At 44.6% G+C, this 25,336-nt stretch overlaps 1 protein-coding gene across 5 annotated transcripts in view; it reads right to left on the bottom strand.

The window, feature by feature from the left end:
* Nucleotides 1-25,336, bottom strand: part of ASMTL (acetylserotonin O-methyltransferase like) — a 329,012-nt gene that overhangs the window by 204,501 nt on the left and 99,175 nt on the right. For all 5 annotated transcript variants that reach the window (XM_086934246.1, XM_086934245.1, XM_086934244.1 and 2 more), the window contains one exon: nucleotides 16,904-16,968. In XM_086934246.1, the coding sequence (XP_086790372.1) occupies nucleotides 16,904-16,968 (65 nt within the window). The remainder of the gene's footprint in view (nucleotides 1-16,903; nucleotides 16,969-25,336) is intronic.

The raw sequence follows: 25,336 nt of genomic DNA, 5'->3' as shown, positions 1-25,336 counted from the left end.
GTTGGTGGGTTCTAATGTAAAAACCAAAAGTTCAGTGAAAGTTCATAGCTTAATGAAATAAGAAATCGAGATCCAACGGTTTGAAGTGAGGGATTTATAGTTCAGTCTTGATCAGTACACTTGAAATAATATAAGCCGACACGTGTTTGTCACATCGTGTGAAGATATGACTCTTCAGGGCTTAAACTCTCTCTGTAGAGATGGTGCCCAGGGATAAAGGGTGTGAAGGCCAGGTGGCTGTGGGAGGATGATACACGCGGCGTAGTAAGCCAGCACTGTTGAGCGTGTAGGTAGCGGTAAGTTACTACAGGATGGGTTGTCCAGGGTAAATGATCTCAAAGCAGTGTAGAAGTAAGCTATGAACTTTCACTGAACCTTTGGTTTTTACATAAGAACTCACCAACTCAGACGTGTGCACAGGACCTATGTGTTTACCCCATGCAAGATTACCAGTAAGGACCATCTCCGTCCATCAGGGATGGTTGCCAGCATTATTATGGAAAAGGCTTTATCAATTTGGAATGTCTCAACAAAGCATCTACATAACAGTCATAAATGCAATTTCTCAGACACCAAATTAATAATCATAGTACTAAGTCTCCCTAACACCTTTTGATTGATCACTCAAATATCAGCTTTACATTTTTCTTGCAAATCCAACCATTTTCTTCCTAACATTAGGCTATACACACATTTGTGTATCAAATACACATAATTCAAATATGGGATCTATATATTATTTCAACCAAGCAAAAGCTACTAATTTAGTAGGTTGTGCTGCACACAGGAGAGCTACTTGCAGGTAGATCGAGATCTACCACTAGCTCACAAGCTATTGATTGGAGAAGCCTGGTATAAACTATGAAGCCATAAAGTGAGTAACTGCAAAGGAACAGGTGCTTTTCCACTTTCATTACATTCATATTAGTGCAAATATGGATAGCCACTATTTTCGCTAAATTGGACCAAATAAGAGCCTATAATCTACTTCTACATTTATGATGGAACGCGATGCCTTGACAACTGAATTCGGCCTACCCATAAACATGGTCATGCCCATAGAGCCTAGCAATGCAGCAGCCACTTTCCAAAATTCTGTAAACACAATCTTTGAAACAACATTGACATTGGTGTATTAGTTTATATTGTTAGCATCCTAATTTTCCAGTACAATCTAAAAGGTACGGACTAGATGGCATACAACAAGTCAGTATTTCTGAATGGCTGGACACCACTTGTTGTCATGAGAATCCTTTACTCTCTCGAGCCAAAAGGTATGCACGTAATACATAATCATACCCTTAAACATATCAATAATTAGAACTCCATCCAAAACTTAATGAGCGAGTTATGAATTTAAATTCCAAGCTCAGAGAATTTGTGTCTTGCTATATTCCAAGCCAGCACAATATGAGATGCAACGAGAAGCAAGATGGTATCGAAGTTGACGAAGACATAAAATCATGGCCAACTATAATGTTAACTATACCTTGTATCCTTCCTTCCCTCCCGTGTCCTCAGCAACTGTAATCCTAACTGTACCTTGTGTTCCTTCCATTCCCCCGTGTACTTCCGTGATTCCATGCCTTTTGTACAACTATTTGACTATGTAAAGCGCTCTGATACCCTAACGGGTCAAGTTTGCGCTCTATAAAAACACGAAATAAATAAATACATAAAAATGTGTTATACTTCTAGGAAACAGGATGGCGGACATTCTTCCTGATCAGCAGGGTTTTTGTACATAGCAGAATGAAGTGTTTCAGTGTCTCTGGGCCACTAAGTTTATTCAATGAGCTCTAGTGCCCCGGAAATCCTTACATCCAATTTCTTTTAACACTTACCAAATGTGTGTAAACAATGGAATTCTTAAGGATTTTTTTAGAAGTCAAAAGGATAGAAAGTGATCTTCTGTGAAAGGATGCTACTGAAATTACTCAAAGCCTAGCACAGTTAAGTAAGGACTTTAGGTGGCTTCCTAACTCAATGCTGTGTAGACGCAATTCTAGTTTTAAAGTTTCCATTGGTGTACCTACGCCTAGGTGTAATATAGGTCGCGAAAAGCTGTTTTCAATCGGATGTACATTTTCCCTTTGTTCTAGGTCTGGCTGTGTTCTTATAATAGAGGAGTAGTCTCCTAAATCCTAACAGCGTCATTTACACTTTCTTTTTTTGCAGATGGGAATCTAATTATTTCTTCATATTAATACCCTGTCTGATGTTGCGCTAACAAAGAGTTGCTTTTGAGCTCTAAAAAGTGGATTTCATGAGGTAAAACAATGCATAATGTGCGGTGAAATGTCGGTTCTTGGGAACGGAATTCCACCGCACATTATCCCCTTCCGACCTATTTATGGAAGCCTGAATGTCTAGTGTGTTCACCAGACCCCGTGTTTTTAAGCACCCAGCTTTTAGCTGGCAGTTTATAAGGAAACCTTATATTAATGTAATGGCCTTGTGTGTGTGGCAGTCACTTTGATGCCATTAAAACTGCTTGTCTGTGAGAAAGACAGCTCTAATATTGATAGTCACGTAAAATAGAGCGATGATCAGCAGGTTTGAGTCTTCGCATGACCATTCTGCCTTTCTTCAGCACAAATTACATGTATTTAATTCAATTATTAATTACAGGGAGCAAAGAAAATTACACCCATACCGACAGGGCAGCTTGACTGTAAAGCAACGCAAACAAGAAATAGGGATGCATAGTCAATACTTCCTTTTTCCAGGAGCTCTTAAAGAGAAAAATGAAAGGATCAGGATCATGAGAAAGGCATGATCTGATTCAGACCACAGATGCAGAGTAAAACCGCAGAATGTACGCAGAGATCCGGCTTCCAGAAAACCACATGCTTACTGAAAGATGTAGTGTTCCATAAGTAATGTGCACAAATATTATCTGCTCATGCAAATTCGAAAACACCACAGGAGCGAATAATGTGAAAAAGGGAGTGTACTGGGGAGCAGAGTAGAAATTAGGATGTCAGCGTTGTGAAGTAAAGGGATCTGTCGACTGAATTAAATGCTGTTTTTAGATCAATTGCAAAAACAACAAGTGATGGACTGAATGTGGATCAATGTCACACACTCCCCCAGTCAAAAGATCTGGGCCCAAATCCATCGTTTTTTTGCACTCCACACCACCCTGGGTTAGACAATGGCGATATGCAAATCAGCTCTGACCCTGTTGCCCCATGGGAACAGTCCAGTCCGAACTACAAAAGCCATGTCCTTCCCAGAACGGAATCAAGCATCCGAGGACCGGACCGGTTTCGAGGTAACACCTCTCATCAGCCCGGCTAGCTTGACTCCAAGTGGTGTGGAGTGCCTGGGACCCACGTCTGGGCATCCCCAGCGCACTTAGGGCGGCAATTGCAAAAACAACAAGTGATGGACTGAATGTGGATCAATGTCACACACTCCCCCAGTCAAAAGATCTGGGCCCAAATCCATCGTTTTTTTGCACTCCACACCACCCTGGGTTAGACAATGGCGATATGCAAATCAGCTCTGACCCTGTTGCCCCATGGGAACAGTCCAGTCCGAACTACAAAAGCCATGTCCTTCCCAGAACGGAATCAAGCATCCGAGGACCGGACCGGTTTCGAGGTAACACCTCTCATCAGCCCGGCTAGCTTGACTCCAAGTGGTGTGGAGTGCCTGGGACCCACGTCTGGGCATCCCCAGCGCACTTAGGGCGGCAATTGCAAAAACAACAAGTGATGGACTGAATGTGGATCAATGTCACACACTCCCCCAGTCAAAAGATCTGGGCCCAAATCCATCGTTTTTTTGCACTCCACACCACCCTGGGTTAGATAATGGCGATATGCAAATCAGCTCTGACCCTGTTGCCCCATGGGAACAGTCCAGTCCGAACTACAAAAGCCATGTCCTTCCCAGAACGGAATCAAGCATCCGAGGACCGGACCGGTTTCGAGGTAACACCTCTCATCAGCCCGGCTAGCTTGACTCCAAGTGGTGTGGAGTGCCTGGGACCCACGTCTGGGCATCCCCAGCGCACTTAGGGCGGCAATTGCATATTCCGCCCTAAGTGCGCTGGGGATGCCCAGATGTGGGTCCCAGGCACTCCACACCACTGGAGTCAAGCTAGCCGCGCTGATGAGAGGTGTTACCTCGAAACCGGTCCGGTCCTCGGATGCTTGATTCCGTTCTGGGAAGGACATGGCTTTTGTAGTTCGGACTGGACTGTTCCCATGGGGCACAGGGTCAGAGCTGATTTGCATATCGCCATTGTCTAACCCAGGGTGGTGTGGAGTGCAAAAAAACGATGGATTTGGGCCCAGATCTTTGGACTGGGGTGAGTGTGTGACATTGATCCACATTCGGTCCATCACCTGTTGTTTTTGCATATTCCGCCCTAAGTGCGCTGGGGATGCCCAGACGTGGGTCCCAGGCACTCCACACCACTGGAGTCAAGCTAGCCGGGCTGATGAGAGGTGTTACCTCGAAACCGGTCCGGTCCTCGGATGCTTGATTCCGTTCTGGGAAGGACATGGCTTTTGTAGTTCGGACTGGACTGTTCCCATGGGGCACAGGGTCAGAGCTGATTTGCATATCGCCATTGTCTAACCCAGGGTGGTGTGGAGTGCAAAAAAACGATGGATTTGGGCCCAGATCTTTGGACTGGGGTGAGTGTGTGACATTGATCCACATTCGGTCCATCACCTGTTGTTTTTGCATATTCCGCCCTAAGTGCGCTGGGGATGCCCAGACGTGGGTCCCAGGCACTCCACACCACTGGAGTCAAGCTAGCCGGGCTGATGAGTGGTGTTACCTCGAAACCGGTCCGGTCCTCGGATGCTTGATTCCGTTCTGGGAAGGACATGGCTTTTGTAGTTCGGACTGGACTGTTCCCATGGGGCACAGGGTCAGAGCTGATTTGCATATCGCCATTGTCTAACCCAGGGTGGTGTGGAGTGCAAAAAAACGATGGATTTGGGCCCAGATCTTTGGACTGGGGTGAGTGTGTGACATTGATCCACATTCGGTCCATCACCTGTTGTTTTTGCATATTCCGCCCTAAGTGCGCTGGGGATGCCCAGACGTGGGTCCCAGGCACTCCACACCACTGGAGTCAAGCTAGCTGGGCTGATGAGAGGTGTTACCTCGAAACCGGTCCGGTCCTCGGATGCTTGATTCCGTTCTGGGAAGGACATGGCTTTTGTAGTTCGGACTGGACTGTTCCCATGGGGCACAGGGTCAGAGCTGATTTGCATATCGCCATTGTCTAACCCAGGGTGGTGTGGAGTGCAAAAAAACGATGGATTTGGGCCCAGATCTTTGGACTGGGGTGAGTGTGTGACATTGATCCACATTCGGTCCATCACCTGTTGTTTTTGCATATTCCGCCCTAAGTGCGCTGGGGATGCCCAGACGTGGGTCCCAGGCACTCCACACCACTGGAGTCAAGCTAGCCGGGCTGATGAGAGGTGTTACCTCGAAACCGGTCCGGTCCTCGGATGCTTGATTCCGTTCTGGGAAGGACATGGCTTTTGTAGTTCGGACTGGACTGTTCCCATGGGGCACAGGGTCAGAGCTGATTTGCATATCGCCATTGTCTAACCCAGGGTGGTGTGGAGTGCAAAAAAACGATGGATTTGGGCCCAGATCTTTGGACTGGGGTGAGTGTGTGACATTGATCCACATTCGGTCCATCACCTGTTGTTTTTGCATATTCCGCCCTAAGTGCGCTGGGGATGCCCAGACGTGGGTCCCAGGCACTCCACACCACTGGAGTCAAGCTAGCCGGGCTGATGAGAGGTGTTACCTCGAAACCGGTCCGGTCCTCGGATGCTTGATTCCGTTCTGGGAAGGACATGGCTTTTGTAGTTCGGACTGGACTGTTCCCATGGGGCACAGGGTCAGAGCTAATTTGCATATCGCCATTGTCTAACCCAGGGTGGTGTGGAGTGCAAAAAAACGATGGATTTGGGCCCAGATCTTTGGACTGGGGTGAGTGTGTGACATTGATCCACATTCGGTCCATCACCTGTTGTTTTTGCATATTCCGCCCTAAGTGCGCTGGGGATGCCCAGACGTGGGTCCCAGGCACTCCACACCACTGGAGTCAAGCTAGCCGGGCTGATGAGAGGTGTTACCTCGAAACCAGTCCGGTCCTCGGATGCTTGATTCCGTTCTGGGAAGGACATGGCTTTTGTAGTTCGGACTGGACTGTTCCCATGGGGCACAGGGTCAGAGCTGATTTGCATATCGCCATTGTCTAACCCAGGGTGGTGTGGAGTGCAAAAAAACGATGGATTTGGGCCCAGATCTTTGGACTGGGGTGAGTGTGTGACATTGATCCACATTTGGTCCATCACCTGTTGTTTTTGTTTTTAGATCAATGACAATCATGAACAAGCTGAATTTCCTCAACTTAATATATTTAATGCACATAAGGTACAATCTCAAACTGGATAAACGTCGAACTTTTTTAGCCCAATCTTGGATACACTTTCGAAATAACTTGCTATCAATTTTCCGGACTCCATCCAGCAGTGGAAACAGGCGATAGCCCTGGGATTTAAACAAGATCCTTTTTTAACAAATGGAATAATAAATGCTTATCAAAACAAGGGGATACACTAATGCACGTCATGGGTCAGGGGTCGCAGCTGTGATCTCTAGCTTGCTCCCTGCTACTCCTGGCACTTCCTTTGCGACCCCTGGACTCAGAAGAGGCGAATGCTTAGCACCTTCTGAGGCCAGGAACAAACGAAGTAGCAGGGAGCAGGTTAGAGGTCACAGCTGCGACCCCAGAAACCTCCAAATGACGCCCATGGATACACTTACCTGAATATCTAGGACGCATTAAAGACATTCTTGTTTAAGCATGGGGCCGAAATTGATTTAGTGTTATGGAAGAGATTTGGGGGCGGGGTGGATTCTATATGGTTCAAGTGATTTTTGCAGTCTTTGGCTACATATTGCATCAATCACTTCTTCCTCAGTGAATTCTAATTCTGTGGTCAGGTTTGTTAACTACTGCGTGTAGAGCCCTTTTCAATTTTCTGACTGAATTAGTGGCTTCCCGGTATAATAAGAAGTGTTGAACCCAATCAGCAGGACAGACTTCCATATCTAAATTTTTAGGAGGACCATGACAGCCCCCATCTTACTAGCTCCCACAAATAGCTTTAATCCTTCCTAGCTTTATACTAAATGTTTATCTTTAAGCTTAATTAATGTGTTTTAACTTTTCCTTTGGTCTTTAAAGGACTTCTCTTTTGACAAATTCAGGTAACTGTTTTTAAGGGCTTTGGTAATGTATGTTTTTCATGAAACACTCATTGTAAAATATGCAGGATTTCACAGATTTTGTATTTGTGGCTTGATGGCAGCAGAGGTAAACGTTTCAATATGTCTCTACAACCCTGAATTACTCCTATTTCCAGATTATGTCTAGATTGATATTTTCATATTTTCTCCTAAAAGCCTTGTTTAAGTTATGGTTACGTGTGCTATGATAGTTCAGTCACCATTTAATTTTCTCCGGACTAGATTTTTCTACCAGGTTGGATGATGTCAGATAAAACTCCCACTTTGGAAGGTCAAGATTTGAAACCCTGTAGCATGCAGTTAATGATGATCACTTTAAATTCTTGTTTCAACATGCATATCAGTTACAAAGAGCTAAGACTCGATATTTAATTAAAATGTAGTCTATTAGACATGTATGATTGCAGGCTCTACAAGTTATCTTTGCAGCGATATCTGATGTGCTTACCCATTAAGACTACGGAGTCGGCATATTGCGATCAATGAGGCAATTAATGGGCCTTCCGTAGTGCTCTTGAATTCATCTGGTTAGCACTCCAGGACACCCCACAGAGAATTCCTTCTTAAAATCAAAATCAATAAAATCTGAATACACGGGAGCAAGATGGCGGCCGCAGTTGCGGCTGAGGGAGAGGCGTGTGGCTGCTCATCTTTAGGTGCTTACCCGTGTTTCTTCACCACACCTACCGTGCTTATAGCCTTGGGGAAACCTTCGGGAAATGGTGGTGTTGCTCTGGTGGCTTTTGGTCGGAGTCTGCAGCAGTGTATCGGATAAGTGCTCCCGCTGACTTGGGCCGCCATTCTCTGGTGGCGTTCTGGTGCTGGAAGAGGCGCCCCTTTAATAATTGAAACGGCTGCGGCGGTACGGACCCAGGCGTTGGGGTGAACGGCGGCAGGACATTCACCACGCTAGCTGCAATGCGAGGAATCACTGTGCTATGGCTCCAAAAGGGAGGGGGGGAAAGACCCGCGGAGCGGCGGCTGTGGCATGAGAGACTGGAGCGAGGGTAACGGCAATAGATGGGCTTGGAGATGCGGCTGCTGCAGCTGCTCCGCGGTCTGAGGTCGGACCTCAGACTGCGACTTGTGTGGGGGAGCAAGAGCAAGGTGTGCGAGACTCTAGCGGCCAGAGAGTAGAACTGGAGGCCGCGGAAGATTCTGGGCACAGCGTAGCGGAGACCTGCAACAAGGCACTCCGCTGAGAGTACAGACTATACCTGCTATTTTTCAAAAGAAGCCAAGAGGTAAGACGGAGGAACGCTTTGCTGAATTAACTGCTGAACTAACCGCATTCTCAGAGCCGGGAGCAGTAGTGGGCAATAATGGCAATGATGCAACACTAACGATTGTAGCTGCGGAAGAAGCTGGGGGGTTTCCACAAGGAAGTTATGTAACACTGCTAGCCCTGCTCCCAGTACTATCTCTAATGTTGCTGTATTGGATAGTAACAATGCGATGACAACTGGCAAGGAGAGGTCAAGTGATACTGTTGCTAAACCTGGCCTACGCACAAGTTCGAACTTGATGGTTGGAGGTGACCCATCAAACACAGGGCGGGTCACATGGAGTTTATTGAAGGCGCTGAATTTACAGAGTAATGAGCACCCTGTGGCTGATGGGATAAATGATGCGGAGTCTGCGGGCTCAGGTGGGATATTTTATTCCATGTCTGACCTCTCAAATATTTCAGAGAATGACAATGTAAGTGTGGCCGGCGAATGGGGCGATGAAATTGAATCACATCAAGAGGAGGAGGATCCTAGCTCTGAGTACCCAATGAACCAGGAGACTGGTCGGAAAATACAGGACCCTAGTAATCCGCTCCTTAAGAATATACCAACCTCGGCAGACCAGCTAATTTGGGATCATTTGCTTTCACCTCAAAAGGAGTACGCAGAAACCAATCCTAGCCCTCCCTTAGAGTCAGAGGGGGAGATCACATTGAATACCATATGTAAGGTGATTATGGCTCATAGGGAGGAAACAAAGGCTGAAGGGCTGCGCACTCAGGGGGCGGTACACAAACTACAAAATACTGTACGCCGTATAGTTAAATCATGTGCGGAAGTTATAACATGTATCGTGCAGGTAGAAGAGCGGTTTTCTGGGGTAGAAGATCAGCTGGCCCATCAACAGACAACGATTGTAGATCTACAAAAAACAAAGGAGGATATTGACTGGAAAGTGACTGATCTTGAAAATCGATCAAGACAGAACAATCTCCACGTTTTGGGGGTTCCTGAAAACAGAGAAGGAAAAGATGTTAGACAATTTGTCATCGAGATGTTTAAGGAAGCTTTCCCTGATCTGTAGGAATGGAACTGGGAGACAGAGGTTATCAGGGAACACAGATTTCAGTTTGTGCAGCGAGGTGGAAAAGGTGGGTCCGGGGAAAGGCGTAGGGCAATTTTAATTTGCCTGAACAACTATCTCCTACTGAAGCATTGTATGATCTGGCCAGGCCAGATAGGTGACGCTCTGGTAAAGGGTGTGAATTTTTTGTATGCCCAGACTTTTGTAAGGTTACAGTACAGTTAAGATGGAAGTTGCTTCAGGTGATCACAGCAGTTCAGGCGAAAGGGGGCCAGGCGTTCCTGTTAAACCCCGCTAAGCCGAAAGTGATCCATAAGGAAAAAACTCATTATTTTATTTCAGAAATTGCTGCACAAGAATTTGTGAAGATAATGTAATGATTAATAGGTATTCATTTAAGTATGGGTTTTTTTTCTCTCTCCTGCAGGTATTGCTGTTTTTTTTCCTTCTTTTTGAGTCCTGATAATGGGTGTGAGATCTGAAGAGGACGATTTTTGATGGGTGGGGTGGAGCACGGGTGGGAGCTGGGGGGGGAGGGGGAGGAGCACGGGTGGCAGCTGGGGGTGGGGGGTGGTGCAGCCTATAGTCACTCACCATCACTGAGGACACGGTCCTTACGCCTCTATTGAGGTGGAGGGGGGAGAGGGTTGGGGGGGTCAGAGGGTGGCACATAGGCTATAAGTTTAAAAATACAGGGAAAACTGATGGGGGATAAAGGTATTCAGGGAGGTATTCGGGTCTGCTCGTTGAATGCTAGGGGTTTAATAAAAGGCAGCGGGTTGTGAGTGAGTTGCAGTGTGATCTAATATGTCTACAGGAAACCCATATAGCTTGGGCTAAAAGGAAGTTATTAGTGGATTTGGGCTACAGTGTATTGGTTACTACTGAACAATCTTTTAATCTGCCAGGTGTCTCGATTTTAGCAAAAAAACATATTCAAAGTACAGGAAGGGCTAAGGCGGATAAACAGGGGAGGTGGGCTTTGTTGAATGTACTGTTGGAAATCAGAAATTCACTGTATGTTCTATATATGGGTCAAATTTTGATGAGGCTCAGATTTTAGAATGGCTCAATGTAGAATTGGCCTTATGGCTCATTCCACTAGTTATCTGTGGTGACATAAATTTACACCTCGCTCCTAAATCCTTACAGGATGTTAGCTATAGATATACTGGGAGGAAGCCAAAGGTGTTTAAGGCCCTCCAATCTCTTATGAGTGCTCAAGGATTGATTGATGCTTGGGCCATTTTGAGAGGGGGGGCCGGGGTACACCTTCTATTCTTTCTCTCACTAGATACTTGTAAGGTTGGGTTATTTTTTAGTTCCAAGTTAGTTATTGGTGGACGCTGGAATACAGGTGTACCCAAGGGTGACTTTGGATCATGGCCCTTTGGTTGCAACTTTACCACTTAACAGGATTAGATCTAAACCCCATGTTTTTTCTTTTGATAGAAAATTATTGTTGGATGAGAAGTTTGTAGTTCGTATGAAAGAGTGGATTGAGTGTTTCTTTTTATTAATCTGGGTAGTGCAGAAACAGCGTGTGTCTGGGATGCTTTTAAAGCTGCTTTTAGGTGGGAAGCTCTAGGCTTTGGCTTGTATAAGCAAAAACAAATGTGTGCTGCATTATAGGAGTTATACAGGGCATTGACTAAAGCAGAGGAAAAGATTATGCTCGGTATACAAGGAGGTCTTGATATTGCAGATTTTCAAACTGAAGTAGCTAGGTGCAAAGCTAAAACAAATCTTAAATGGAGCAACGAGACAGCCAAGAAATATGCGATTAAGAAACAACTAAACTATGGATATGGGGAGTCTAGTGGGAGATGTCTAGCACAGAAGCTCAGGTGTAAGGAGGCAGCTCAGAGAATCAGTGCAATTGGCGATTCTAGGGGCAATCTAGTAGAAACTGAGGTAGGGATTCTAGAAGTATTTCATGATTATTATGAAACATTATATAGCGGAGAACCCAACGATCCGCAATTGGCAGAGACTTTGATTCACCCCTTCTGTGATAGCAATTTAGATGGGCATGAGGCGGACTTACTTGAGGTCCCTATAACCATGGAAAAGGTGGAAAGAGCTATAAAGGAGCTAGCATCTGGAAAATCTGCGGGACCAGATAAACTTCCACTTGAGATTTATAAAACCTTCTTTGGAGTCCTGAAGGATGATATGTTAGCCATGTTTAGATCAACTCAGGCAGGTGCACCTCCTTTAACTTGGGATGAGGCTAGCATAGTAGTATTTAAAAAAAAAGATAAGCCTGCTGAACAACCAGCCTCATATCGACCGATTTCCCTGTTAAATGCCGATGAAAATATTTACTCTAAAATTCTTGCGACCCGGCTTGCACAAGTGGCACTAGCGCCAAGAAACCGTTGGGTGTTAGTTGCGCTTTATAAATTCTTCTTACATTACATTACATTACATAACACCTTTGGTTTCGATCCGACAACATGGCTTCATCCCTAAGAGGGAGACTTCGAACCATGTCAATAGAGTGATCACTTTGTTGGATATAGCAAATGTTACTGGGGAAGGCTTGTGCCTTATATTATTAGATGCCGACAAGGCTTTTGATCGTGTAACATGGGGATTTCTGATGGCAGTGTTACGTCGTCGTGAGTGTAAGCAAAAATGTATCAAAGCCTTGCAAATGCATTGTCAACTTGTTGCTAGAATTTGTACAATGGGCCTAGAATCTATCCCTGTTCATATTACACGGGGGACGAGACAGGGATGTCCCTGTTCCCCTTTATTGTTTTCCTTATATATAGACCCATTTTTAAAAATGTTAGAACAGAGCTCTAGGATTGAACAGGTAATCCGGAGGCAAGAGCAATATTGTATTTTTGCGTACGCAGATGATGTGGCAGTAGTAACAACGAACCCTTTGTCTGCTATGCCAGAAATAGAATTACTCGCAGGACAATTCGGGGTGGTATCAGGGTACAAACTGAACGCTTCTAAAATACAAATCTTATGAGTTAATATAAAAGAATTTGATGACCAGAGGGTTGTAAATGAGGCAATATATTTGGTAATTACGTTACATGTCTGTCTGGAGGCATTGGTGTCGGTCAACTGGACACGTCTGTTGAGTGAAGTGCATAAGCAATTGGATCGATGTGAATGTTTGCATTTGTCCATGGTTGGCCGATGCAATGTCCTTAAGATGTTTTAATTTTTTCCAGTCAGTGCCGTTGGAGATCTCTTCTGTTAATCTTGTATTATTACAATCTATTTGTGCTCGATTTTTATGGGCTCAGGGTAAATCACGGAGGTCGATGCGATATATGATTCTGCCCCAGCTGCAAGGGGGCTGGGCTGTCCCGGACTTCAATGTATACTACTATGTGTGTGTATTACAGCGAATGAATATATTACTGACTGGGGCAGAACAGACTGGAAGGGCTGAAGCCCCCTGTATCTATCAAATGCTATTGGGTAGTGATGCTAAAAATATATTGTTTATTAACCTTGATATGAGCTATTATAAGAGAACTAGATTCAAGGTGCTTAATACGGCCTATAAAATAAGGAAGGTTATTAAAAAGAAGTATAAGATAGAAAAGATATTGTGGTAGTCTCCATTAACTGCTACCACTCTTCTTCCATCGATATTCTGGGATTGTGTGTTTGATAATTAGCGGGTGAAAGGGGTTCTTTATATTGGAGATTTATTTATCAACGGGGATTGAATGTCTTTTGAAATGTTTAAAGAGCAATTCTTTCTATCTCATTTAGATTTTTTGAAATATCTGCAAGTCTGGAATTATTTGCTTAGAGCCCGATGGAAAATTGTAGTCAACCCCCTCATTGAGGCTGTGAGGAAAAGTGCACGGATAGGTACACTTTATACCCTATTATTGGATACTATGGGAAATGATTTAGAGGTTCAAAATTTTAAATGGAATAATTGGTTAGGGTGCCTTGGCACTCGAGTTGAAACCTCTATTGAATTGGCTGAGAGATTGTTTTTGTCAGCTAATCTTCGTGCACAGCATTATAAAATGGTTTTTAATCTATATTACACTCTAGCAAAAATTTCCAAATGGGGGGTGGGGGGGGGGGTCTAATCAGGGAAAGTGCTTTCGTTGTGGGGCTGGTGCATATTTTCTATTCTTGCAGGCATTTAAGAATTTTTTTTATCACATAGAGAAATTTTAAGGGGAGATTCTGGGTGGGCCAATTCAACTTTCAGTGGCACATGTACAGTTGGGGGTTGATGAGATATCTGTGGATGATCAATTACTTCACAAATTTAGGTATAGCTACAGCAGTGGCTAGGCTGTGTATTGCCTCAATGTGGTTGCAGAAGAATGTTCCTTCTTTTGAAATATGGAGAGCTAGATTCCTCTCAATGTTTAATATAGAATACAGTCTATACGCCTTGAAAGGTAGACGAAAAAATAAATTGGGTTGTGAGATCTGGGGCTCAGTGGCTGTCTACTTAGATGAATAAATCCCCTGTGTAGACTCCTTTTTCGCCCCAACTTACGGTTGTTAGTGATTTATGTATGTACTTGACTTTATGAAAATATGATGTAATGTATTATGGATGCTTTTCTGTGCTCTTTTTTGTCTATTTTGCTAAATGTGATCTGTGTGATCATGGATTATGAATAAAAAAAAAAAAATCAAAATCAATCATCAATTCATGAGTTTGCGGTTAACGTCCCCACAAACCATGATTATTTTTTGTTTTGTTTAACTTCCAGGCGCTTTGTTTGCTGACAAGAGTTTTTATTGTTGATTATAGATCTTTTAATAACAGGCATGCTATTATTTGTGCTCGGTTGAATACTGACATTGTATCCGTGGTGTGACTCACTTCGGTGCTTGCTAATAGAGGAATAGAAATCCACAGTTAGGCTTCCTTTTGGTCTGCCCTTCTTGGAATTAATGGCAGGAACAGAGTATGGTGTGTAGCCAAACACTGCAATTTCTTCAGTTGCCCAGGTTTCCTGGAAACAGAATATATCAAAGGTTTTTATAAAGTCAGTTCAAACCTCATTTCTTTTAAACTCAGAAAGATTCTTGCTTGCCATAAGGATGGGCCTGATATGTGCCAGCTGTTGTCTTTTTGTAAAAAGTAAAGCAGTATTAACTTATTGGTAGTGCACCTCTTGCCACAGTTAGGTGTTTTCCAGTTCACCAATTAATGAAGATTGGAGAACTATGGAAACAATCAGGACATGGACAGGAATTACTGTTGAAATTGTGACTTTTAGAGATAAGTACTACAATACACAGTACACATTTGCAAATTGCTACTATCTAATGTTAATTATTTCTACATTTTATCCATATTTTGTCATATTCCAGCATAGTAACTCATAATTAGTCTGACGGTTTTGGGCTTGATCGGTTTGTTATAGATCCCACTAATGATCAACAGAGGCTAACTGTACTACTGTGAACAATGCACAAGGCTATAATAGTGAGGGATCAAGAGTAGCTGAAGTAACTGTGAATTTGTAACTTAGTAAACTGACACAGAGGGAGACGGGCAAAAAGGTACTGATGAGGCTAGTCTGAGAAACAGGGTGTAGTAATAAAGTTCAGGTAGCCGAAGTGTTGTTAAAAAGATTTATTTAGCCTTAGTTGCATGTTAGTATGTTAGTAAATCCATGTAGAGCAGACACTACATAGGGCAGATGTCATTAAGACTAAAAAAGCAAAAGGATCTATAGATACGTTCATGGGAGGAAGGAACAGGATGCACGTTTGAATGGAAAGATGAGGATGCCTTACCTTAATGACGTTTTTAAAAATCAAGGCACTTTAGATGTCTCAATCAGGCTTCTCTGATTACTGTAAGTTACAGAAATTAAACTCCTCACTTGAGGGAAGCTCAGGTTATTCAATGACTTTACGTACAAGTTAAAATGTGTCTATATGGCTGGCTTTTTATGCAGTGGATAAGAGGTGGGACTGATAATGGATGATTAAGCACAACAGTAAGTGGACAGTGAGTTAATAGAATGGGTAATGCTGGGACAGGAGCTAAATGGGTGAAATAGGAGATGGGTAAGAATAGCTAGATGAAAGAATAAAATAATTAGTCAGTGGGACTGGGAAATTTGAAGGCAGATTTTGTCATATAATATTCCTGGATAAGAGAAGGGAAACTTGGATGGAGCCATCTATAGAAACATAGGAGGAAGAGTAAAGAGGGTGAAAATAAAGAAAGGAAAACAAATTGAGATGTTAATGCAGGAGTGTGAGCAAAATGAGTGGTGTAAAGCAGTAAAGGGATAACAAAAACCTTTGGTGCATTAGAGATGCAGAATAATTTAATGGATTATACTGACAAAGTAAATTTGAAATAATTTCTGGTAAATGTGAAAGAAGTGAGGCATAGGCTAATGACAGAAAAAAAAGGTTAAAAGAAACCATGAGATAATTAAGGGATGATTTAGAAGTAATAAAGAACGAAAAGAAAATGGATACTTGAGTTGTCAGTCTGACAGGGTCCCGTACATGCTGTAGGCATTTATTGGTTGCTGGTCTGGCTGGATTATATATTATTTGTCTACAAACAATCTGACAGGGCCCTGTGAGCACTTGGGTGGGCACTCACAGTTTCACTTCTACAGTCTTAGAGTATCTTGTAGGTTGGGGGTATCACAAGGACATGGTGTAGTTGAAAACACACACCTCTTAGACTAGTGACATAATACAAAATGTTCTTGGCACACTGTTTTCCTTCAGAGAAGTGGCTTTTATCAATGAGAAGAGACCATGTGTCCACATGCCAACATTGCAAAAATAGAGCTTAGCCTACCACAGAATATATTCATATCGGAGTTTGAAATGCATCTGCCTTAACTCTGGAAAAGGTAATGGTCAGTATTTCCATACATTTAGTAACCGCATGCCGCAAACTTAAGGAAAATGGTGTTGAAGCCAGAGCAGTGGGAGATGGTAGACTCTTGTGGTCACTGTGCAGGTAATTCTGAGTAGTGATTGTTATTGACCCACAACAGCTGGAAGAACATTGTTTTTCCAGTTGATGGTAAAAGAGAGGACTGAGTTGGCAAATACCTGCAACGTTTCGATTTTGTTAAACTAGTTAAAGCAGATTTTCAGCGAGCAAGTGATTACTTATCCACTGTAAGTCTTGTAGGTAAAATGCCCTGCGAAGACCACCATGATGCTCTACAAATAGTCTTTACAGCATCCTCAGAATTTCCTCAAAGCTCAGGATTTTTGTGGAATATCAGTTACTTTCCATGGGAACAATTAATAAAGCTAATGGTATGCACTTGTTGATAGTTACCTTTCAGAATTCTGCAGTGAACTATTGCCACACCTGTGAAGACACTGTGCTCCTTGCCACTTAAACTGAAAAAAAGAAAATATCATTGAAATAGATGAGTTACTAAAGCTGTTGGTAACTATGTTTTTCTTCAATTCAGCAGTCCACCTAATCTAAAATATTCAACTTTTTACACGTTAGATGCTAACCAGATCTGCCAAACATATATTTCTAGTATAGTACCTTTAACTGAACATAAAAACAATCTCAGGACATATTCTGTTTAATTTAGTTTAGGCACTCTTGTTCTGGGAATTTGAAATGCTTTTTTGCATATTAGGGGAAATAATGTACTCTACTGTTTTTAGGTCTCGCCTGTCGATGCGCATGCGCATCGAGCAAGCGAGACTATTGCGAGTTATCCACTCTTTATCCAACTGCAAGGAATCGTGGCGATTCCTTGCAGTGCCCGTGACTTTTAAGGTCAATGCGCATGCGCATTGAGCTTATGCGCATGCGCATTGACCTTAAAAGTCACGGGCGCGTGCACGTCCGTCGTGTTTTACCCGCTCCGCCCCCTCCCGCCGTGTCGCATTTCTCCTCCCCCCTCCCCTCGCGCCGTGTCGCATTTCTCCTCCCCCCTCCCCTCTCTTCCCTCCGTCTTGCTTGCAGGAGTGATGTTGGTCCTACTTCTCAATCACCGCTGTCTGCGTGCTTGCAGTCTGCTGGGTAAACTCGCAAGCCCCGCCCCTCGGTCGAACTAATCCCCGACACTCAAACTGCTGTTCCTGATAAAGACGACATGGCAGCTCTGAAGTAAGCTGGCACGTCACGCGGCTATGTAAATTTACATTGTCAATCTTTTGAAGCACAAAACGCCACGGGTCTCTCTGTGACAAACACTGGAACAGATGAATCAGTCATGGCGCAGATACTAAATCAGCATGAACAACCCCCAACCCGCTCCGCCCCCTCCCGCCGTGTCGCATTTCTCCTCCCCCCTCCCCTCGCGCCGTGTCGCATTTCTCCTCCCCCCTCCCCTCTCTTCCCTCCGTCTTGCTTGCAGGAGTGATGTTGGTCCTACTTCTCAATCACCGCTGTCTGCGTGCTCCCCTACTCTCCTCCCCCCTCCTCCTCCTCTCCTCCCATGCCTGCCTCTCATATTGCCTTGCTATAACACTCTTTCTTCGTTTTACAACTTCTCGTTATTCACAATGCCCTTTCTTTTCCGCTTTCTTTGTGTTACATGGGGACCTTTGTGTGCTACTAATGGTGGCCTTTTATGTACATGAGCATTTTTGTCAGGATAGCCGTAATACGGCCTTAAGATTTAGTTGGAGCCGCTTCATTATACTTTTGACTTGTCGGTTTTCACTTTTACTAACGAGACTCCGAACCTCCCTAATTATATTTTCGGGACTTTTAACCTCCGCAGCGGTAATTCAGCCCGTTGTTTATCTCGCCATCCACAACGGAGGTTCGCATTCTAGGCTTTCTCTACCTGTGGAGGCTATAACCTTGCCTTCCGGGTCGGGTGGTAGTCACTTCCGGGTCGAGGACGCGAGTCTCATCGAGGGTGATTCTACACAGGTACGGTTGGTTGGTGTTATATTGCGGACTTTATCTTATATCTTTTGGACACTGCTTGAATTAGATAAGTAGCTTTCAGTACTGGGATCGATCTACTAATAGATCGTTTTTTTTTCTGACTTTTTAGAATTCGAACACCACACGAACCCATGTGGTGTATTTTGAAGAATTTCTTAAACTCCACGATTGGAACCATAGATTTGTTGTTCGCATAGATATGCGTGAAGTTGGCGTCTCCTCTACACAGTGTGTTGAACCGTTTTAAGGGGTAAGAGACCACCTTTGTGTGGTGGGGGTAGGATTCATGACAGCTCAGTGCATGTACCCAATTATAGGCTACTTCAGTTTAATACAGGGGGCTGTGTCAATACATGTACCCGGGACACCAGGAACACTAGAACAAAATGTCATGGGTGCAATTTTGAAGACATGCGTCTCGTAACTGGAGCCCCGTTTCTGTCTTATCTGTCTATACAGCGCTAAGAGGGGTGTTATGATAATAAAATGGCTTCCAGCTCCGGCCCCCAGGTTGAGTTTGCTTTCTTTCCTCTGTTGACATTTCACCCCCGGCCTTCTCCAGATTCCGTTACAAGTGGACAAAGCACTACAGCAAGTGGTTGTGTGTATGGAACACCCTCTGCGGAGGCCACAGCGTTGTGTCGTTCTCATGCGGCCAGGGGGCATTTGCTAGCTTTTCCGAGAGGAACCCCTCACCCTCACCCTCAACCCCTCAAACTCACCCTCACTCACCCTCACTCACCCTGACCATCACTCACCCTCAACCCCTCACTCACCCTCAACCCCTCACTCACCCTCACTCTCACTCATCCTCACTCACCCTCAACCCCTCACCCTCACTCACCCTCAACCCCTCACCCACACTCACCCACACTCACCCTCACTCACCTTCACCCTCACTCACCTTCAACCCCTCACCCTCACTCACCCCCACTCACCCTCAACCCCTCAACCCCTCACCCTCCCTCACCCTCATTCACCCTCAACCCCTCACCCTCACTCACCCTCAACCCCTCACCCTCAACCCCTCACCCTCAATCCCTCACCCTCACCCACACTCACCCACACTCACACACACCCACACTCACCCACACTCACCCTCACCCACACTCACCCTCACTCACACTCACACTCACCCACCCTCACTCACCCTCACCCTCACTCACCCACCCTCACCCTCATGCTAAAGATTTACAAAAAAACCCATTAACAATTCTAAAAGCACTAACTCTAATGCTGCGAGACCTATTGCATTTCTAATGCTTGTTGTTACCGGCAGTGAAAGTAAGAGATTAATACTTAATCAAGCAGTTAACCATGTGAAACTTGCTTGTTATTATTATATTCTGTCAGTTCAAGAAGGTGATTGTTGAAGCTGCTCCAAAGGCGCATAGAACAATGCTCACAAATTTGAACTAGAATACTTGGGTATTGTTGACTTTTATCAATAGATTGTTGAAACCTTAATGGACAATGGTGAGGAGTTGTGAATTATGTCATTCTGAGGCTGCGGCCGAAGGCCGACAAAAGATTGCTGAAGCGTACATATATTTTTCCAAGGCATCTGTGTCACAATGTGACCGCAAGGGCCTGAAAAACGTTGAGCACATGACAAACTTGGTGTGCTTTCAATGTATGTTCTAATATGATAGCGGAAAAAAACTATTTAACATGGATTCGATGAGAATTCTTAAAATAAAGAACTGAAACTATAAGCAATATTTCTGCTAAAGTGTTAAGATTTTACCTCTGCAGAAGTTAAGATCAGCTCCAGTGCTTCTGCTGCTTTTTGGATCATTAAAGTACATGAAGGGACTTCTTCCAAAGGAGGGCCAGAGGGAAAAAGGATATCCACTTCTGAGGATATGTCCAAAACATTTGCTTTTTAAATCCAAGTAAACTCCAAGTAAAGACCAGAGAAGTTTTGTAGGGGGGAAAGAGGTTATCAAGTCCCCCAATCCCCACTGCCTTTGGACGTGAACAACAGTTTTGGCTGTAGGGGCTGAATACAAACCCTGCAGTAATTGGCCTTTCGCTCATGTGGCCATGCACAGTAGGTTGGTCACAAGGCCTGGCCTGTAGCCAGCCCCTCAACCTAGCCCACTGCAGACATCCAACCCTGCAGTATGCCACCAGGCCCTGCACCTTTGCCTTTGTGTAGCAGACATTGGACACAGGACCTGGCTGCCCAATCTGTCACTGGTGGCCAGTCCCTGCACCCAGCCTATCGCTGATGGCCAGGCACCCATTGCAAGATATGCTGTCTTGGTTTCTTAAATTGAAAAATTATTTCCCTATATTATTATGATAAGTTTGAATGGTAAAATAATGTCCCATATTTTCTTATTCTTTTAAAACATGTTGTCTATGTTTCAGCACAAAATGGTAGATTTTTCGTGCACCTAAATTGGCTGCCGGTGGATCTCCATTTGGCTGTGGACCATGTGAGGATTTCGGTCTGTTATATGTCATGCTCATTTGCACAACCTTAACCGCTTCGCCGCGGCGGCTTTTCCCGCTGTGCGCGGCAATTTCAAAATTACCGCGTTACGTGACGAGCTGGCCTTGTCATCCGCGCAGGACAGGTAAGCGCGATGACGAGCCCAGCTCGTCAATAGCCCCGAAGGGGTTAAGCTCCACTTTGGGTAGCTATGGCTTTGAGCAGCAAGGCTTGCACAAAGGAACATCGTGTAAAAGCATTTAACAGCACCTAACAACAAAATAGAGCCACACAACACAATAGAAACGACACCAATTTATAAATGAATCAAACAGTCAGGGTTCTTCCGGGATCGGTCCCGTAGTCAGGTGGTGCACCAGCCGGCGGTACCCAATGCCGGTAACATTCAATAAACAATTCAACAGGTATCACGCACACTCAGAATGTAGGATGCGGGAAATAAATTTTAATCCGATAACCGCTACGTGTTTCGACACGTAAAAAGAGTCCTTGATGAGCAAAATCCAGATACAGATTTGTAAAGGTTTTATCACTTTTTAATTCAACTGCAAACAGGCATTGGTCAATTTAAAGTTTGTAAAAGTTAGTTGGGCTACTGCGGACAGGCTTGTGCAACCAAATCTGACCTGGAGAAGGTCTGCAGGGCCGATGGGGTAGATTTTGACAGTTACCTGGCCACCAGAGTGTTTGTCAGTCCAGTTACAACATTCACAACATGACAGCCATAGATGTTAATGGAGTGGTTGTCCTGCTGACGATACAGGTTAAAAAGATGCTTGAGGATGTTCCAGTTGCTGTATGGTCGACAGGGATGCCTTTGCGGTGATTCCTTGTTCCATGAGTTGCATAGGGCAACTTTGGCCACAGAGGTCGGGGTCCAACAAAGTCCTCTTCGAGACGGTATAAAGTCAGCTGAGACTAGGCTACCGGACTATGTACAGTGGTCACAGCAAAATCATGTAGTGGGGACTAGTATCCTTCTTGGGCAGTCAATCTGGAATCTGACAACACTCCTGTTTCAGATTGACTCTGGTGCAACTTTAGGGCTTTGAGGGTCGGTCTTTTGCGGCGCCCAACGGCAGCTGGCACCAAATCTTGTCCAGTGGCTGACAACTTGCCGGTTTGTGCTTCTTCAGCTTTAATGTATCTGGTACTTTTACAAGGGGGTCAGTCAACTGACCCTTAGAGTTACTGCTTCAAGCAGGGAATGGGGGAGTACTTTGCCCCAAACCAGGAACCACAGTCACAGTATGAACTTTGTTAGCCCAAGCGGCAGCAGGTGCAGTCCAGCAGACAGAGCAGCCTCTTTTTGTGAAGTCCAGTGGGCAGCAGGTCATTCCTTCTTCGGTCCTTGTTCCAGTTCTAACACGATCTGAGGTTCAGAGTGCCAGGGGTGCCATATTTATCCCAGGAAAGTGCCCTGAGAGTACAACACAGTCACTAGCCAGAGAGCTACCAGATCCCCTCCCTCTTGGTGATGACTTTACAGAAATGCGTGGCACCCAACAATTCCAGAGGGTACTATTCGGCCCACTCCCAAGATGTCTGCACCCATCCTCTGCTGTCAGGAGCTTGGTAGCCCACTCTACAGGTGGGGTAATCGGAGGGCTACATGACCATGGGACAACCGTTTTGAGCCTCAGGTTTCCCGCTCTGTCCCAGTATAAAGATTATGTACCTGAAAAAAGCGCAGCCCCCCAAGGAGCAGGAACACATCTGCTAGCCAAAGGTGGCTTTACCTTTGAAGTTCGCCTTTTGGGCTAACACCTTGAGTGGCTTCCTGCATGGGGGAAGTGACACATTTCCCTGTAGCAGATCGCTATTGTTCCAAAGCCTTGGAGCCATTCACACGACTCCCCAGGTGGGCAGTAAGCTGTCTGCCACCAGTGCCTGTGTGAGGCTACTGGACCAGCTGGGTCACAGAATGGCAACTTTCTAAAAGTTGCATTACTTTAACAGTAACATTAAACTCGACCTGGGCATCAGGTTGAGTTCAATGCCACAACTAATTTGATACCGTATAGTGTGGGAAATGATCAGATTAATTAAAGGTAGGAAGAAAATCCATTAGTTCCTACAGGTGGGAACCTAGTCCCCAGACAAATTCTTTAAATAATTCAAACACTCACCGAACCTTCCCCAGTTGTGTCACACAATAAGATGTTGTTTTCTTATCAATACTTCACAAAACCAAAAACATCAAACATAAAATAACATAATAGTCAAAAATCATCCTTGATGCCTTCCTACCCATACAATTTAAACCTGGTTGCAAACCAACACAGATGCATATGCAATCCGTGGACTAGGTTCAAACCGGCGTTCCCACTTGTAGGAACTAATGGATTTTCTTCCTACCTTTAATTAGTCTGATCATTTCCCACACATCCTTTTGCCTTTGCTTCTTCCAGCCTGTAGTGGCAGGCTGGGAGTCAGGTTGTACGCTGTCATACACAGATAGGCACAATCAGTGCTGTAGCCCTGGGTGTACACACTGTCTTACATGCCACTGGTAGCCTGGGTACCATATACTAGAGACTTATAAGTAAGCCAATTCGATATATACTTTGAATGGTGTTAAAACACTGGCACTGAGGTCTGGTTAGCAGTTCTCTGTGCACTCTCAGGGTAAAAAATCCAACAGCTAGTGATCCAATTGGGAGCAAAACGTGGGGGCTAAACCTGCAAAAAGCCTGTTCCCTTACAGATCATGATTCTAATGCTTTGAACCCATAGTTATGGGTTTTCAAAAGAGCATTTTTCCACACCTCTTTGTGCTTCCCAGTGCCCCTGGTGTCAGGCACCTCTATTTGTTTTCTACCAAGGAGACAAGCACTGACAAAGCTAATAGCCGGCCATTCTGTTTTCCAAAAGGCTAGACCTCTTTTTGAGGTGCTTAACATGCGATTGGTGGATAGACTGGAATTTAAAAGGTACTTAAACACATCCCACAGAAGACGCCTATAGATTCTTTTTTGAAAAGTATTCCCTTTTCTTTGGCTGACATTTACTTCCTTGTCATTACTTCAACAGCGCCTTTACTTACTCCACACTTAGTGAGTTACAAAGAAAATAGCTAGTCTATAGAATGCCTTTCACGTTGCAGTTTATTAAAAAATATGAATGTTATATTTGATAATGCCTGTTTGATCTCAGAATTTTGATAATACTACTAGCTGAGCGCTGCACTCAGTCCTGAAGCTAGGTGTGACTTAAACCGTTAACCAACTTTACTGGCACCTTTTAAAAACAATAGTTTTTAGTCATTTTATTAGTTTTACTGCACATGGTACCATTTTTAATTCCGCATTTTGCAGCAGCGGGTGCGCCGCTGGCGTGCCAAGGGCGCACCTAAGGCAAGCCTGTCTGCCCCCGACGGGGATCAGGGGCCAAGACCCCTGTCTCTCGCGAACCAGCCCCATGTACTGTTCAACAATAAACAAGAAATACACTCCTAAAGATTTCTTAATATGGAGCGACTGATAATACTTCCTGCACAAAAGCCCATCCAGGTCACACTGAGGGACCTTTCTCCTGTATAGGCTGCAGATGGAGCAGCATAACACAATCGGACTGGTCCTACAAAGAAGTGGATTTGTGTAAACTGACCTGCATTTATTTTAATGCCAGGTCGGTACCAAAACATTCTCCATGAGAGGAACCCCGACCTGGCCTTCATACCCTACACCTGGTTGGACGGAAACAACTGCCCTGATATCTCTAATGCCCTCCCGGCAAACTACAAGATACTAAAACAAGACAGACATGGACAGAAGGGAGGAGGGACAGCTATTGTATTTAAAGATTACTTGACCTGCCTGTATGTCCATGTGGCACAATTTGGAGAGCACAAAATATTACCATTTCAGCTATCCAAAGATGGCCACACAATATTTGCTGGAGCTGTGGTTTATAACCCCCCCCACCCGCACCCCCCCGCCCCACCGGACACCAAGCCAAACTCAGCTCTAGAGTACTCACCCAACTTCTCCCTGTCTGTCTGAAACATGTGAAGTACCTGGTGATAGGGGACTTTAACATCCACTTTGAGATGGCGAACAACCCTGCAGCAACACACTTGGAAAGTGACATGCAAATCCTCCAACTCAAGCAGTTGATCAAGGGGCCCACACATATTGCTGGGCATACACTAGACCTACTTTTCAGTAATATTGAATCCACACTTATACAGGAGATAAAACCTCTATCCTGGACAGATCATTACCTTACATCCTTCTCATTTAGCCTGCTGGAAAAATCAGGTAAATCTGGTAAATCCTCGCAGTCGGCCAATAGAGCCTGGAGGCTAGTTACCCAGGACGCCTTTCAGGCCCCCTTTACCTCCGACAACATAAATTCATTGAGTGCTCTCCCTGTGAACATGG

The sequence above is a fragment of the Lissotriton vulgaris genome, chromosome 8 (genome assembly GCF_964263255.1).
Source record: "Lissotriton vulgaris chromosome 8, aLisVul1.2, whole genome shotgun sequence".
Lineage (NCBI taxonomy): Eukaryota > Metazoa > Chordata > Amphibia > Caudata > Salamandridae > Lissotriton > Lissotriton vulgaris.
The sequence above is the reverse complement of the archived record's forward strand: the minus strand, read 5'-3'. Positions and strand labels throughout refer to the sequence as shown.